The sequence below is a fragment of the Monoraphidium neglectum genome (assembly GCF_000611645.1).
Source record: "Monoraphidium neglectum strain SAG 48.87 unplaced genomic scaffold scaffold00520, whole genome shotgun sequence".
NCBI lineage: Eukaryota > Viridiplantae > Chlorophyta > Chlorophyceae > Sphaeropleales > Selenastraceae > Monoraphidium > Monoraphidium neglectum.
In genome coordinates, this window is record NW_014013108.1 from 1 (window position 1) to 13,880 (window position 13,880).

The window sequence follows — 13,880 nt, forward strand, 5'->3', positions numbered from 1 at the left end:
CGTTTAAGGACCAGGTGGAATGTCTGCAGCCGCCATAACTTGCTGCCCAGTCATACAAGGGTTCAAATCCAAACCCTAAACCCTAAACCCTAAACCCTTAGTGCCATGAGCCTGGATGGCTCGAGGAGCGGGCGACCGCGGGATCTTGTAACTATTATAATCCTAAACCAAGGTGGTTTGGGGCAGTTCAAGGTGGCTGGACACTCCAAGCCAGTGCTGCAGCAACCACTGACCGTGCGGCTGCCAGAGGCCCCTCACTCTTTTGTGGCATAAAGTCATGGTGAGTGATGGGTCACTACAAGGTGACATCCCCACCAGTCGATCGTGGCCAAAGGCTTACTACAGCTGGCTGGTTCCATCCATCTTAGTGTGCACAGCTCGACTCAAAATGCGATTCGTCACCCCATCCAGCAACCCATCAATTTGTGACCCCTCCTGCTTTACAAACCCTGCGAATTATTCCTGTGAACTGCCATCACGAACAGTGTTACAGGCCCTGTGTCTGAGAGGCGTGTAACGCTTCAAGCTCGCACAAAGCAGTCTGACGTTGACTGCCACTAGGGTGCGGCGCACTGTTGCACGCAGCGGGGGTCGCAAGGGCTCCCCGTGGAGTCGCGTCACGCCTCTGTCTTCTTGGCCTTGAAGGCGTCCTTCAGCTCCTTGAACCGCTTGAAGCACTGCGCCTTGCTCTTGCCCTGCACCACGCCCGCGATGCGCTCCCACCTGGTGGGCGGCGACGGGGGGAGAGAAGCAGGTCACCCTGCTCAGTAAGCGGCCACCCCGCAAAAGGGGCTGCATGTGAGGGCCACCGCAGCACTGAGGGGCCTGCAGTCACAAACGGCCTTGAGGGAGCAGCAGGCTCACAGCACCCCTTGGCGCAGATTCAAAACCCACCTGTCCGGCAGCTCTTTTCCAAACTGCTTCAGCCCCTGCACAAGCGCCAGTTCCTGCGCCTCGTTCCACTCCCCCGAGTCGGCAGAAACCACCTTCTTGGGCTTGGCGCCGACGCCGCTGCCATTGCCGGTGCCCGCCGCTGCAGCGTTTTCGGCCGCGCCCCCCTTACTGCCGCCGCTGCCAGCACCCTTGCCAGGGCCGGGCCCTGCGATGCTGCTGCTGGATGTGGCGGCGGCCGTCTGCTGCTGTGTGGCCGCCGCAGTCCCCTCTGCCAGCACGCTGACCTCCACGTCAGTGAAGGCCATGCAGCGCAGGTCCGCCTCAGACGTGACCTCCGCGCGCTTCTTGGCGGCGCCCTTCCAGTCCTCCTGCTGCCGCAGCCTGTTGGAAGCAGCGCCCTGCCGCTCCTTGACCATCAGCAACACCTCATCGAGCGGCCGCGTGCGAACGTACGCCGCAACAGCCTCCCACCTGGAGCAGGGCAATAGGCATAGGTGAAAAAACCTTGGCGCTATTGCTCCACACCAGCGCAGGGTGAAACGTGCCCTGCAGCGCCCTTGCAGCACCGCTACGATTTCGCCTAATCCCGCACCTCCTTGGCGTGCCCATGGGGAACTTGGTGCAGGCCTTGTCCAGCAGCCGCAGCTCCTCGTCTGTCCACTCACTCATGCTGGCCATGCGCCGCTCGTGATCGCGCTTGGCTATGTCCTGAAGTGAGTGAAGGGCAACAACAGCCATGGCGCACAACAATACAACAGGCGTTTTAGAAAGCAACGCAATGCCAGCGCTTCTACGGGGGCTCTACGGTTTTGAGCAGGTGCAATAATCGAGGTCGCTTCACAAGTGCTTGACCTCCCACCTTGAGTGCGGCTGCTGCCAACTCCTTTTGCCGCTCCCGCTCTTCCGCCGCTGACGCTTCCCCACGCCGCATCTCCTCCAACTGCGCCTCCAGCACCCCGCGCTGCTGCTCCGAGGACAGACCCTTTGCGCTCGCAGCCTCGCAGAGGGCCGCCAGCGCCGCCGTGTCGAGGCCCTGGCAAAGCTTCTCAGTCTCGTCTTCCCCAAGCAGCCGCCCAGCGCCACCGCCGCCATCCACCAGGGCGCGCAGGCGCTGCCGCTCCCGCTTCAGCAGCTTTTTGTCCGCCTCGCGCTGACGCTTGGCCTCAGCGGCATTGCGCTTGGCCTCCTCCTCCTCCTCGCGCCTTGGAGAGGGAGGCGGCGAGAGGGGTGGAGCAGGGTGGAGTGTGCTCGCAGGCTGTTCATGGCATGCAGCAGTGGAGACGTCGCACAACGAACTGAAGCAGCGAGCCGCACTGGGGCAAATGGGCAGGCTTACAGCACCTACGAGCAACAGCGCCGGGCCTCACCTCCTTGCGTCCTCCTCGGCCTTCTTCCTCTCCTCCTCTTCACGCTGCAGCCGCTTTGCATCTTCCTTCTCGGCCTTTTTCCGCTCCCTTTGGGGCAGCAGCGGGCGCAGGGAATGTCAGCCTGAGAATGGATCAGCACTCGTCGCAACAGGGACACCCGGCACGTGGTCTCCATCAAGAATGATGTTGAGAGGACAAGAGCAGCCACCCGCCAACCTGGCGCTCCACAGGCCGCTCAATCATGGCTACGAGGGACCATGCAACGAGGTCCCTCCTTGCCGCGCCCACACCTCTCGAGCCGCTCCAGATCCTTCCGCGCTGCAATGCGGGGGTCGATGCGGTAGGCGGCGTCCACAAACTCCCGCAGCCTCTTGGCCTCCTCCTTCTTCCCCTTCTCACGCAGCTTGGAATTGATCCTGAGTTTTGAGGGGGGTTGAATCGAGGGAAGGAGGATACAGCAGAAGGTCTCACAAGACGCTGTTGGACAAAGAGGGCTTTGAGCTGGTTGTCTAGTAGGTAGCTGCTGTTCCAACCACCGGCACGTATATGGTGGCTGGTGTCACAACCAACACCAAGCTGACAGTTGGCTGTGGCTCTGCCATCAGGGCACTGAGCGGCAGCAGAGTGCCTTTGATACGCGCTCTCCCAGCTTGTCTGAGTCCCTTCCCCCGAAGGTCCCCGCACCGCTCAATCCAGCGGCGGTGCTCCCTGCTCTCTGCCGACTCCACGTCTTCCTCGTCTGGGTGAGGGAACTCGCGCCACGACTTGAAGCTGTACCAAAAGTCATAGAACGCTGACACCTCGGACCATGGGGTGTCTAGGCTGCCCACGTCTGGCACTGCGCGGTCCACACTCCAGCGCGAGTTGCGGCGGAAAGCCGGGCCAAACACCTGGCAGCGGGGCGTTGGCAGGCGCGTGGGCAGAAGCCCAGCACATTTGTGCAGGCACGAGTTCGCAAGAGCACAGCTGCATTGCACCCGTCCTGCCCGCCATCGTCGGGGACCCCCTTGCGTTCAGGCCCAGAAGCCATGCACACCCCACCCAGCCAGCCCCACCCCACACTCACCTTGAAAAAGTCAGCCGCTGCGCAGCTAGTCGGCAGCGTGTCGTCAAACTCGTCGGTTGAGTCATATTCGCGCCTCTTGGCCGGGTCAGACAGCACCTCATACGCCTCCTGTGTGTGGGGGGGGGAGGGGGGCAGACGGCAGGAGCGGGGACAAGGAGCGGCTTGAGAGGTGATGATTGTGCACTCCACACGCACACACGGGGGATTTCATCCGTCCAAACAGCGCAGAACACCTGCCGCAGCCGTGATGCGGCCCAGCCCGAAAGTGGGCGCCGCACATACGAGAGGCCACAGAGCTGTGTCGCTTCACCGCAATCCCATCACCCTGTGCCTGTATCCCTCATGCAGCAGCACCGTGCCATGCCATGATGTCAGCCTGTTGTGCCAGCCTCCCAGGAAAGGGGTCTCATGTGTATCAACTATGCGCCCCTCGTGCGCGCCTGTATGGTCTTGAAGCGCTCCTCAATGCGTATCTTCTCCGCCGCGTCGTCTATTCCGGCCAGAGCCTTGTCAGGGTGCGCCTCTAGGCACGTGCGACGGTAGGCTGCACGAACAGGACAGCACGGGCACAGGCACGGGCACGGCACGCGGGCAAGGCGGTAGACACCGTCAATGACTAGGGGAGTGTACTGCGTTCTCAAGGACGCCACAGAGCAACCCCGCTCTGAAAACCGATGCATTCGGTCTCATATTAGACGACGACAGCCACAGACGCAACAACTCAACCACCTGGCGCAACATGCGGCGCCCCCCCACCCCCTCCCCACCCGCCACACCCCAGCACGGTGCGGACCCCACCGAGCTTAATTTGCTGGTCCGTGGCGGTCCACCGCTCGTTCTGCAGCCCCAGCAGCGCGTAGTAGTCTGAGTCCTTCTTCTTCTTGTCCCCCTTCTGCTTCGCCTTGGAGCGCTTCCAGCTGACGCCCGGCGGCGGCTGCAGATCAGCGTCGGCGCCGCCGGCTGACAACGGCCGCGATGACTCGGCTGCCTCGCCCGCGCCGGCGTTCAAGGTGCTGTCCTCCTCCTTGTCCACTGGTACAGGGGTGTGACGTTCGCAGCGACAGCCGCAGCAGGGCAGCGCGCATAGGAAGGGGTTCGGGCGAACAAGGCACAACCTTGCTCCACAGCTTGAGCCAGGGTGTTGGGCAGAAGCTGCGGGTTTGTGGCCAGCCAGCAGGCAAAAAAACCGTGGTGCCATGCAGAGCAGACAGGCAGGCGATGATTGCGACTGCGCCCGCTCTTCAGGGAAAGCGCAGCTGGCCCCTCGCACCTAGCAGGCCCTGCTGGCGCAGGACAGTAGTGTGGAACGCGACGCCCGCCGGCTCCTTTGCCGCGCACTGCAACAGGCCGGCCATGGGGGCCACTGCGCCCAGAGAGCTGGCGTCGACCTCATAGTGTTCCAAAAGCAGCATCCTGGATCGCGCCATGCTCTCTGACGCTCCCTCCCGCTGCTTCACACGACCAAAGAACCGTGTGCGCCGCCACAGCACCCTGAACTAACACTTGGACCAGAAGAAATTATGTTAAGGAAGCGGCAGGAATCCAGGGTGAGCCGCCAGGCACCCTTAGGGCAAAGCTGTGAAGATCGCCAGCAAAAGCAGCCGCCGATTTCGTGCAATTATGCCAAGCAAACACTTGCACAGCCGCGACCATGCAATCCAGGCATAGGGGTAAGTACCAGCGTGCGCCCCACCAAGCTGACATCACCCAGTGCCCTGCCGAAGTGCCACAGGCGTCGTCGTCGTCGCTGTTGGACGAGTTGAATGTAGTTTCACGCCTCGATGCAGTGCTGATAGAAGTTAATTTTACAGCACCAAAATTATTGCTTGATATCAGGGCAGCGCTGAAGCGTTCCTGCAATCAGACAGACCGCAGCGCGCATGCGCTCGCGGTCTGCGTTGCGGCGAGCTTCCCATCCCACAGCTGCTTGTTGCGCCCCGCCCGTGCGGCGCGCGCTGCCTCCTCCTCTTCAAACAGGTACTCCCTGACTGCCGGGTCCAGCTTGATCTGGGTCCCCGCTGTCCGGTTGCGAGTGTTCCGCACCAGCACATCGGTGCCCGCAGCGATCAGCGCCCGGCAGGCGCATGGAGCCGCGCCACGCGCCGCGATGAAGAGCGCAGTGTCGCCTTCCTTGTTGACTGCATCCACAGGGACGCCCGCTGCCACCAGGGCGCTGCAAAGGGCGCCGTTGTCGCCAGGCCTGGCCGCAGCCAGGTGGAGATGTGTGTTGCCGTGCTCATCCTGTGGTGGTGGCAATTGCCACGGCTTCGTTGGTGATTTGGGTGGTAATGGCAGCCTGTACAGCTTGTGCAACACGGGCAGGCTTTCAATGACATGCTTACACATTGTAGCAACTTTGACACGCATAGCATGAAGGCTCACCTGGGGCCCCAGCCAATCCAGCTGCGCAATGATAGCGGAACGCACCAGCACCGCCACAGCTGTGCACGGCATGGTGGCCGCAAGGTCTTGGTACCGCAGGCCAAGCCCGGTCATTGCGGGGACTGGCAATGCTGGCACGACCTGCGGGATTGTTTTGGAGTGGTTGGGAGGTGTAATCAAATTGCTGGAACAAGCAACAGAGTACAATTGTGTTGGCGATCAACACCGTGTTTTCCCGTCGCAAACTTGTGTAAATACTGGTGGCGCATATGTCGCCGTGGGCCACAAAGCTCACCAGGGCGCACAGCTCATCTTGCCCTGCAGAGCGCGCCTCAAGGAACAGCTCCTGGCCATCTACCAGCCCCAGCTTTGCACCCCGCTGCAGCAGCGCCACCAGCAGTCCTTCAGCACTCTGCCGGCTGCTGCTTGCCAGCTCCGCATCTCTGTGCGAAGACAAAGCGGTGTCAACATCCGGCGCTGCAGGCAGGGACGATTGCGCTGCCAGAGGAGCCTTTTGAAAGCTGCTGCCCCTGCTCAAATGCCCAGCAGCCCCCTTGGTGGCTTCTTGCAGGTTGTGTTGCTGTTGCAGCGGCGGTAGAGGCAGTCGCTGTCGCTGCTGCTGCTGCTGCTGCTGCTGCTGCTGCTGCTGCTGCTGCTGCTGCTGCTGCTGCTGCTGCTGCTGCTGCTGCTGCTGCTGGGGCGCCGGTGGTGGCGGCGGCAGCCGCCTTGCCTGCTTCAACACACCATTGGTGCTGTGGGTGCTCTTGGCTCGAATGACATCTGTGCTCCTAGCCGGACTGTGTCGTGTGGCAGGCACCTTGTTGCTGGGTCTGCTGATGTGAGCACCAGATTGTTCCGGCCTGTTGGCCTCCTTGCCAGCAGGGCCAACAGCCCTAGCAGCAGTAGTTGTGACGGCCCCGCTTCCACAGGGGCCTTGAATGGCCACGCCGCCACTGCCTAAGCTTCTCACCGCGCTTGCAGGGTTGCCGTCGGCGGTTGCCGTGCAAAGGGAGACAACCTCCGCTGCAGGAGTTTGATCAACCAGCGCGATCGGGCTCAATGTGTCTGCCGCCAGCTGTGGCTGGTGCGGGGACCAATGAAGCTGCAGCACCAGGGACACAGCACTGTCTACCCGTTCACCCTCCACATCCACGTTGCTGCAGGCAGGCAGCAGCTTTCTGGCCAGCTCCAGCCTACCGCTGCGCACCGCGTCCAACAGCAGCGTGTCACCGCTCGTCAGCCGCACGTCAGGCGACGCTCCCGCTGCCAACAGGGCGTCAACTACCTCCCCTTTGTCACTGTACTTTGGGGAGAGCTGTCCAGTCCCCCCCTCACACGCTAGCTGCAGGGCAGTGCGACCACCCACTGCCTCCTGCGCGTTGATGGCGCAGAGCTCTCCCTCCAACTTCCCCAGTAGCTGCAGGGCCTGCTGGGTGTGGCCGTGCTGCAAAAGGAGCATGAGCGCAGTGTAGCCCGATGAATCCTGCGTTGCAGCAGAGGCAGGTCAGCAAATGACGAATAGGGGCCATGTGCGCTTGCAAACCAAGGAATCAACATTCTTGTATGTATCCCGTGCGCACCGTCCGCCACAACTGCGCCGCACCTGCTCAGCCATGCACGCGCCCTCGGCAACCAGCAGCCACAGCGTGTCCAGGCGCCCTTCAGCCGCTGCGACATGCACAGCACTGCGGCCTCGTACGTCGAGATCCCGTAGGCATGCGCCAGACATGATTAGCATCTTGATCAAGGCGGGGCACTTGGCAGCGGCCACATGTAGGGGAGTCGCGCTGTACTTGTCCCTGGCCCTCACATCAGCCTTGGCAGCAACGAGGGCCGCTGCAGGAGCCCAAGAGGCAATGAGGGTCCCCATCGTGCACATAGAGGAGGAGTGGGCCAGGGGTGCTGTCACGCCGCAAAACACAATTTTGATGTTCATCTAACCCAGCCACACATATCAAGAGCACACCTTGTTTGTGATTAGGAAGGTGTGCCCACATCATCTTGATGCAAAAGCATATGTACTCTCGACACTTGTGCCGTGCAAACAGCCAAAGCGACCCACCTGCAATGCCGAGGTAGGCTTCCTCGCCCAGCGCAGCCTCGCACACCCAGTGGAGCGGCGTGGCGCCGTTGTTATCGCGGCTGTCAACGCCTGCCCCAGCTCGCAGGAGCTCCTCCACTATGGGCTGGCATCCCACCTGAACAGCCTGTTGGAAGTGCGGGTCGAGTTTGTGAGGTGGGGAGGTGAGTGGTGGGTGGTTGCCTGACAAACACCGCCCACCCATTCACGCCTCATGTGCGGGATTGCACCAATCAACAAGCTACCGCCCCGTCCAAACGCCCGCGTTCAGGTACCTTGTGCAGCAAGGTATACTCCCAACCGGCTGCCGCTGGATCCGTGAAGCGCAAGTTAGGGTTCTCTTTGCCTTTGGCCAGCCGTTCGCGCACCGCCCGCAAGTTGCGCGCCTTGATGTCTGTACAGCAGCGTGTGATGGTGAGCTGCTGACGGTGCGATGGCAGCCGGAGCACACTGCAATCGCAGGTGAATTCCGTCTGTCAGGTAGCGCACCTTTGATGAATCCAATCACCGCTGTGGACGACATTGTCTTGCACACTCCCTAGTTGCAATGTGGACGGCTTTTAACTCTGCTGATGCCTGGGTGGTCTGAGAGGTTCTGGATGATGTGCATGTGCAGCGACGCCGAGCGCTGCGCCGCACAATCCCTGACGCTCAGCTGCAGTCCACGTTCGGCTGATTTCGGCTGAGCCTTATCATCTCGCTTGAGTAACTTGTATGATGGTGAAAGCGGTGTCCACGCAGGGGATCCACGCGCAGTTGTTTGACTGCGACGGGCCTTGCGATCTCGTACATAAAGAGTACGTTGTGCTGTCAAACTACGCAATTTTACATACGGTATATCCTTGCCGCCGCGGCAGCCTGCCAGCATGCAGACTGTCGCATGTGCTGACATGCGGCAGCAGCGCTGCAGCTGCTTCTCCCATTCATACCGTACCGTACGCTGCTGCCGGCGGCCGCTGAAACTTGCCTACCGTACTTTGCAACAGGCATGATAAACATGGCATTTGCTCATCTGTTGCATGTGGACGGCAACTGATCATGGGTGGCAGGGCCCACAATCATACGGTATCATAGGATATTGCACTTGGTGAAGCTCGATGGTGGGACGCGCGTTGGCCTTGCTTGACAGCAGAACTCTGCACGGGGTTGCCATGGCCAGCGTATAACTTGCACCCCACATTCCTCAGCAGTTGTAGTACCTCTCCCAGAGGCCGCGCTCAGCCCATATCCTGACGTACACAAAGCATGGACCAGCACACCAGCCCGCGTGCAGTGCTGTAAAGCAGATCCCTTCAGGCTAGCAGGGAATTGCTTGCAGCGCCGCCAGGTCGCATGCACTTGAGTGTGGCCACGCTCTACAATCACGCGTAAGAAGCTGGTCATACGCCTCGTCCGCTTGCGAACACACAAGGCGCGGAAAATTAGCCAGTGGCAGCACATAGCATACAGCAATGCCTGCGGCCGTCACCCCAGAGCCCCGTCCTCCACAACTGTGAGCCCAGATGCCCGCCGACGGGGTGGATATAGTGGTGGTGGCTGCTGCCGCTGCTGCTGCTGCTGTTGCTGCTGCTGCTGCTGCTGCTGGTGCTGCTGCGACTGAAGCTGCGCAGCCGGCTGCAGGTCATCCGCTGTGTGGTTGGTTGCAGCTGCAGCAGTCGCTGCACAGCCGCCACCGCTTCCACCACTGTGTCTATCGAAGCCGCGCGCGGCCTCTGCAGCGCGCGCTGCCGCAAGCTGCGCCTCCTCCACTTTGCGCCTGCAAGGATGTGACCGGGTCATCGTTCGATTGCCTCTCACATGGCGCTGCTGGGACTGCATCCGCTACCCGGATGGGCCCTCAAGCTAACAGCACAACCCGAGGGGGCGCAAAGTAACATCACGGCCGCTGCCTAAACGGTAGCGAGCTGCATGGGCATTTTATGTGTCATCTGTCTCTGCCTGGCGGCCCCATCCCATGCGCCTAGCGGAGCAGCCTTTCCCCCTCCCAGGGCGCGCCTGTTTTCCTCCAGCAAGCGGTCCAGGTCCTCCTGTGCCTTCAGCGCCGCCTCGCGGGCCGCGCGCTTGCGCTCCAGCAGCACGGCACGCTCCACCTCCAGCTGCTCAAGCATTGCCGCCTCTAGCCGTGCGCGCTCCTCCTTGAGCCGCCCAGCCACGCGCTCCTTGAACGCCTCGGACACCAGCGCTGCCTCGAGGCGCGACGCCACAGCCTCGCCGATGCGCGCGAGCGCCTCCGCCTCAAGCTGCAGCGCACTCTTGGGGGCCGCTGCGCCGCTAGTGCCGCCGTCTTCGTCCTTGCGTCGGTAGTGGCGGTGACTGGCGAGGGAAGGGACAGCGTGGGGTGGGCGAGGTTGTAGTCGCGGATGCGCAGCAGGGCGCCCTGCAGTCCACGCGCGCCGTTCAAAGCACACCGCCCAGCACCAGCACCTCACCGCTTCTTCTTGTCACCAGCTCTTGGGCTGCAACTCCTTGACCTGACGATTGAAAGTTGCTGCTTGTGAGCCCATCGCAGTGGCGGGCGCCGCGTGCGCCGCCCAGTGCAGCTGCAGCGTCGATAGCCTTGCTGACCGTCACCCTGCCACATCTCCCACATGGTCCGCACCTCCCACGGTCGCCCATACTTCTTGATGTTGATCCTTGATTTTCTTACTCTGCTATGCTCGACGTGGCTGCATACACGCAAAGGTTTAGCGTGATCTGGGAAGCGCCTCTACGTTTTTGCTTTTATACACGTGTGTCTTGTCCCCTGGGGACGCGGTGTATGTAGGAGGCGACCTGGGCTGGCTGTTGTGTTGGGCTCAGCGTCAGCCCGAGCCTGCTGCTGCACTATTTTTGTGTTGGGGGGCATACCCATACCCCTGACTAACTGTCAGCGCATTTGCTGAGGATTGAATCTTTCCTCCAAGGCCCGCACTTCGATGAGGCTGCACAAAGTTTTGCCTTATGCTGCAATGCATCACATGAACAAAAGACATGTTTACAAGAGGCCAGTGGTCATATGGTCATACACAGACGGGACATCGCTGCCCCACACAATCAGAAAGTTTGTGTTGACCGTTCAAACCACCACCAAAACAACCCGTGTGCTTGGATGTTCACATAGTCCTGCTGTGCCTGTTGCCACGAAACGCCTGAAAAATTGGATGTCCCACCCACAACAGGCGTGGGCGCACAGCCAATGCCTGCGACTGCAACTCCACACGCAGCACAACCACTGCAGGCCATTGTGTAGAGGATCCATGTAAATTTGGGTACAGGAAGGTGTGCGTCATCTGCTGGGCTTGTGGCCACCTGACCAAGCTTGTGCGTCCAGAATATGCACGAATTTATGCCGACAAACGCACACCTGCTAGCTGGGTCCCCTCCCTTTCACACGTGGCTCACATCCACAAGAAAAGCAGTGATCGCCACCCAAAGCGCAGCCACTGAGAACCCAACCCCAATCACCAGCACAACCAGTGGCTCCACCAAACCCTCCCACGTAGCATGCAGGCGGCCTAAGCAGCTGAGCCCGCCATCCTTGCCCTCCTCGTCGCGCTTGGCGGGCATGACCAGGGTTCCAGCAGTTCCATCAGCATCATGCTCGTCCAACAGGCAGTCTCCTAGCCCCGACGACGCGACACCCGTCACAGCTGCAAAAGGTGCACCAAGCAGCGGCGCCATCATCGCCACTGCCGAGTCACTAGCGCCTCCTGCGGCACCGGCCCCGGTTGTACACGTGGCACCACATCCGCCTCGGCGGTGCCATGCCAGGTATCGCGCTGTGGCGGCCCGTGATGCGGCGTCGTCTGGGTGCCGCCATCCCCGCCTGTGTCCTGTGACGTGTATCGCAACGGGAATAATGTACGAGACCATGCACACTCCCGTGGCTCCCACAACGCTAATAATCTTTTCAGCTGCGGTGGGGGCAATGAGCGCAACCGCCAGCGCGCTGCCGATGCTCAGTGCTGTTAGAGCCACCTGGAAAGGGAGGGCAATTGCAGGGACCCAGAGAGGAGGGTATGGTTGGAATGGGTGGAGGTCCAACATCATATGCCGTCCCGTAAGCATGAAGTGAGACGTTTCAACCCATGTGCCCCTACGCCCTGGTGGCGCTGCACTAACGGCATTGATCATGGGATGTTGCAGCCAACACACACCTGCCGTCGCCGTGTGAAGGGTGCCTCTTCGCCCAGCAGCAGTAGGTCCAGTGACTGCCTGCAGGGAGGAGATGTTCAGGGTGGGCGAGGGACAGCACAAATGTGAACCTGTGGGGTGTGACCCGTTGCTCAAGCCCTGAGCCCCATTAAATACAGCACCCACACACAGCATTAAAGAATCACAGCGGAGGTCCCCCCCAACCCTCTCCGCAGCCGCATCATGGCTCACGAGCACCTGAGGGCGTACTGTGTTGTGGTCATGCCCAGCGCGAGGTAGAGGAGCATGCCACCTGCAGGGCGTGAGATAAGGGAGGCAAGGGGGACACGTCCATTGAAGAGAGTGGTACCTGCTGAACGGCGAGTTGCTTATGCCGTCAGTCGGGGCATGGGGTTGCTTGTGCCGTCAGTTGGGGCACACCCTCAACATGTCTGACGCCACAGCAGCCCGCGCACCATAGAGCGCGAGTGTTGCCACGCGCCCGTCCACCAGCTTGTTGACCATGATGTTGCCCTCGGTGCCCTGGCCGAAGAGCGCAGCACCAAACAGCCCCATGGATGCGTAGATACCAAATGCGACGCCGTACAGGGTGACCAGCACGGCGCGATTCATGGCTGCCACCCCCACAGGGCCAGCGGGCATCTCTGGCAGCAGCGTCATCATCATTGGCTGCATGTAGAATGCGTAAGCTGCAACAGAACATGGCGCATAGGAAGGGAGGCATGTGTCAGGTGGAGGCTGCATGCCAGAGAGCAGTCCTAGTGCATTGGAGGGCCCGCAATGTCATCATGAACCAGGGCTGCACCCCTGAAGAGAGGCGCTGCTCTGCCACCTGCGTGAGCCGCCAAGGCCAGCGCACTGCGCGCCGCGCAGGTGCAGTCCCCCCCTGGCGATCACTGCCACGGGGCAAGCTCACCCAGAACAGAGAATGCTTCCGGCAGGTGTCCGTCCAGCTTGACGTTCCACAGCGGCACCTCGCCGTCGGCGATGCCTGGGAACCCCGCTGCAACCACGCGCACGCCCAGCAGCGCCACCAGGCCCAGCACCAATGCTACGCCAGCGGTGGCTGCGGTCTCCAGCTGCACAGAGCAGGCGCGGTGAGTATGGCAGGTGCTGAACCAAGAAGGCCGTTTCTGCATGGCTTGGAAGCGCGCGGCATAAGCAGGCTGGACAGCAGAAGCTGAGGGCCTGGTTTCTGCAGATGTGCCCGACCCTTTGCCTGCTCCCTGCCCTGCACACCTGGCGCATATGGCGCTGCAGGCAGAGTGGGAAGAGCACCAGAAGCGCAAGTACGCTCATCAGCACCCGGCCGCTTAGCCACGCAGGTGCCTCGCCCTCTGGAAATGCTTGTTGCGCCATCACCACAGCCACATCTGACAGCAGCGCCAGGCCGCCACAAAGCGTGCCCCACAGCAGTAGCAGCAGGGACACCTGTGTCACTGCCCGCCACGCTGGGCCGCCCGCCCACTCAGCCAGGCCCTCATAGGTGTGCCTGTCGGGGGGTGGGGGTTCCGCACTTGGCCTCGCGGGCCGCGCACAGGCTGTGATGAGGGGGACGCAACCACACAGGCACACCGCACCTGCCCGTGCGCGCCGATGCGCGTATCAGCATACAGCTGGTGGCGACGTTGGTCCAGGCCACTACTGCCATGGTAGCTACACCCAGCAGGACGCCGGTCTTGGAAAGGGCAAACGGGAGGGGCAGCACGGAACTGCGGTGACGACAAAAGCAGCGACAGCAGCAAAGAATAGCGGTTGTGAGGTTAACCAGCAACCTTTCAGCGCTTCCGCCAAGTCTCAACTAGTAAAAAGATATCAAGCACTCCTATCACTCTGGAACGGTTTCGCACACATCAAAATCACTTGTGAATGCGCACCGCAGTATCTGTCGAAGATATTCCCCCATCCCCCCTCCGCAATATCACACGCGCGCGCGCATGCACGCACGCGCGCGCGC

At 61.4% G+C, this 13,880-nt stretch overlaps 4 protein-coding genes across 4 annotated transcripts; all 4 read right to left on the reverse strand.

The window, feature by feature from the left end:
- Nucleotides 1-617: 617 nt before the first annotated feature.
- On the reverse strand, nucleotides 618-4,739 carry MNEG_3933 (putative DnaJ subfamily C member 2; the record flags this gene model as incomplete). The annotated part of the gene is made up of 10 exons (XM_014047585.1): nucleotides 618-723; nucleotides 895-1,365; nucleotides 1,487-1,602; nucleotides 1,754-2,096; nucleotides 2,262-2,348; nucleotides 2,552-2,677; nucleotides 2,946-3,151; nucleotides 3,328-3,435; nucleotides 4,121-4,359; nucleotides 4,598-4,739. The coding sequence occupies 10 exons, from the start codon at nucleotides 4,737-4,739 to the stop codon at nucleotides 618-620; spliced, it is 1,944 nt and encodes a 647-aa protein (XP_013903039.1).
- A 448-nt stretch (nucleotides 4,740-5,187) lies between these two features.
- MNEG_3934 (hypothetical protein) lies at nucleotides 5,188-5,823 on the reverse strand (the record flags this gene model as incomplete). Its single annotated transcript, XM_014047586.1, has 2 exons — nucleotides 5,188-5,568; nucleotides 5,710-5,823. The coding sequence occupies 2 exons, from the start codon at nucleotides 5,821-5,823 to the stop codon at nucleotides 5,188-5,190; spliced, it is 495 nt and encodes a 164-aa protein (XP_013903040.1).
- Nucleotides 5,824-9,678: 3,855 nt separating this feature from the next.
- MNEG_3935 (hypothetical protein) lies at nucleotides 9,679-10,405 on the reverse strand (the record flags this gene model as incomplete). Its single annotated transcript, XM_014047587.1, has 2 exons — nucleotides 9,679-10,102; nucleotides 10,389-10,405. 2 exons carry the CDS (start codon nucleotides 10,403-10,405, stop codon nucleotides 9,679-9,681), a joined length of 441 nt encoding a protein of 146 aa, XP_013903041.1.
- Nucleotides 10,406-11,898: 1,493 nt separating this feature from the next.
- MNEG_3936 (amino acid transporter) lies at nucleotides 11,899-13,062 on the reverse strand (the record flags this gene model as incomplete). Its single annotated transcript, XM_014047588.1, has 4 exons — nucleotides 11,899-11,983; nucleotides 12,161-12,215; nucleotides 12,379-12,612; nucleotides 12,840-13,062. The coding sequence occupies 4 exons, from the start codon at nucleotides 13,060-13,062 to the stop codon at nucleotides 11,899-11,901; spliced, it is 597 nt and encodes a 198-aa protein (XP_013903042.1).
- Between the last annotated feature and the right edge of the window lie 818 nt (nucleotides 13,063-13,880).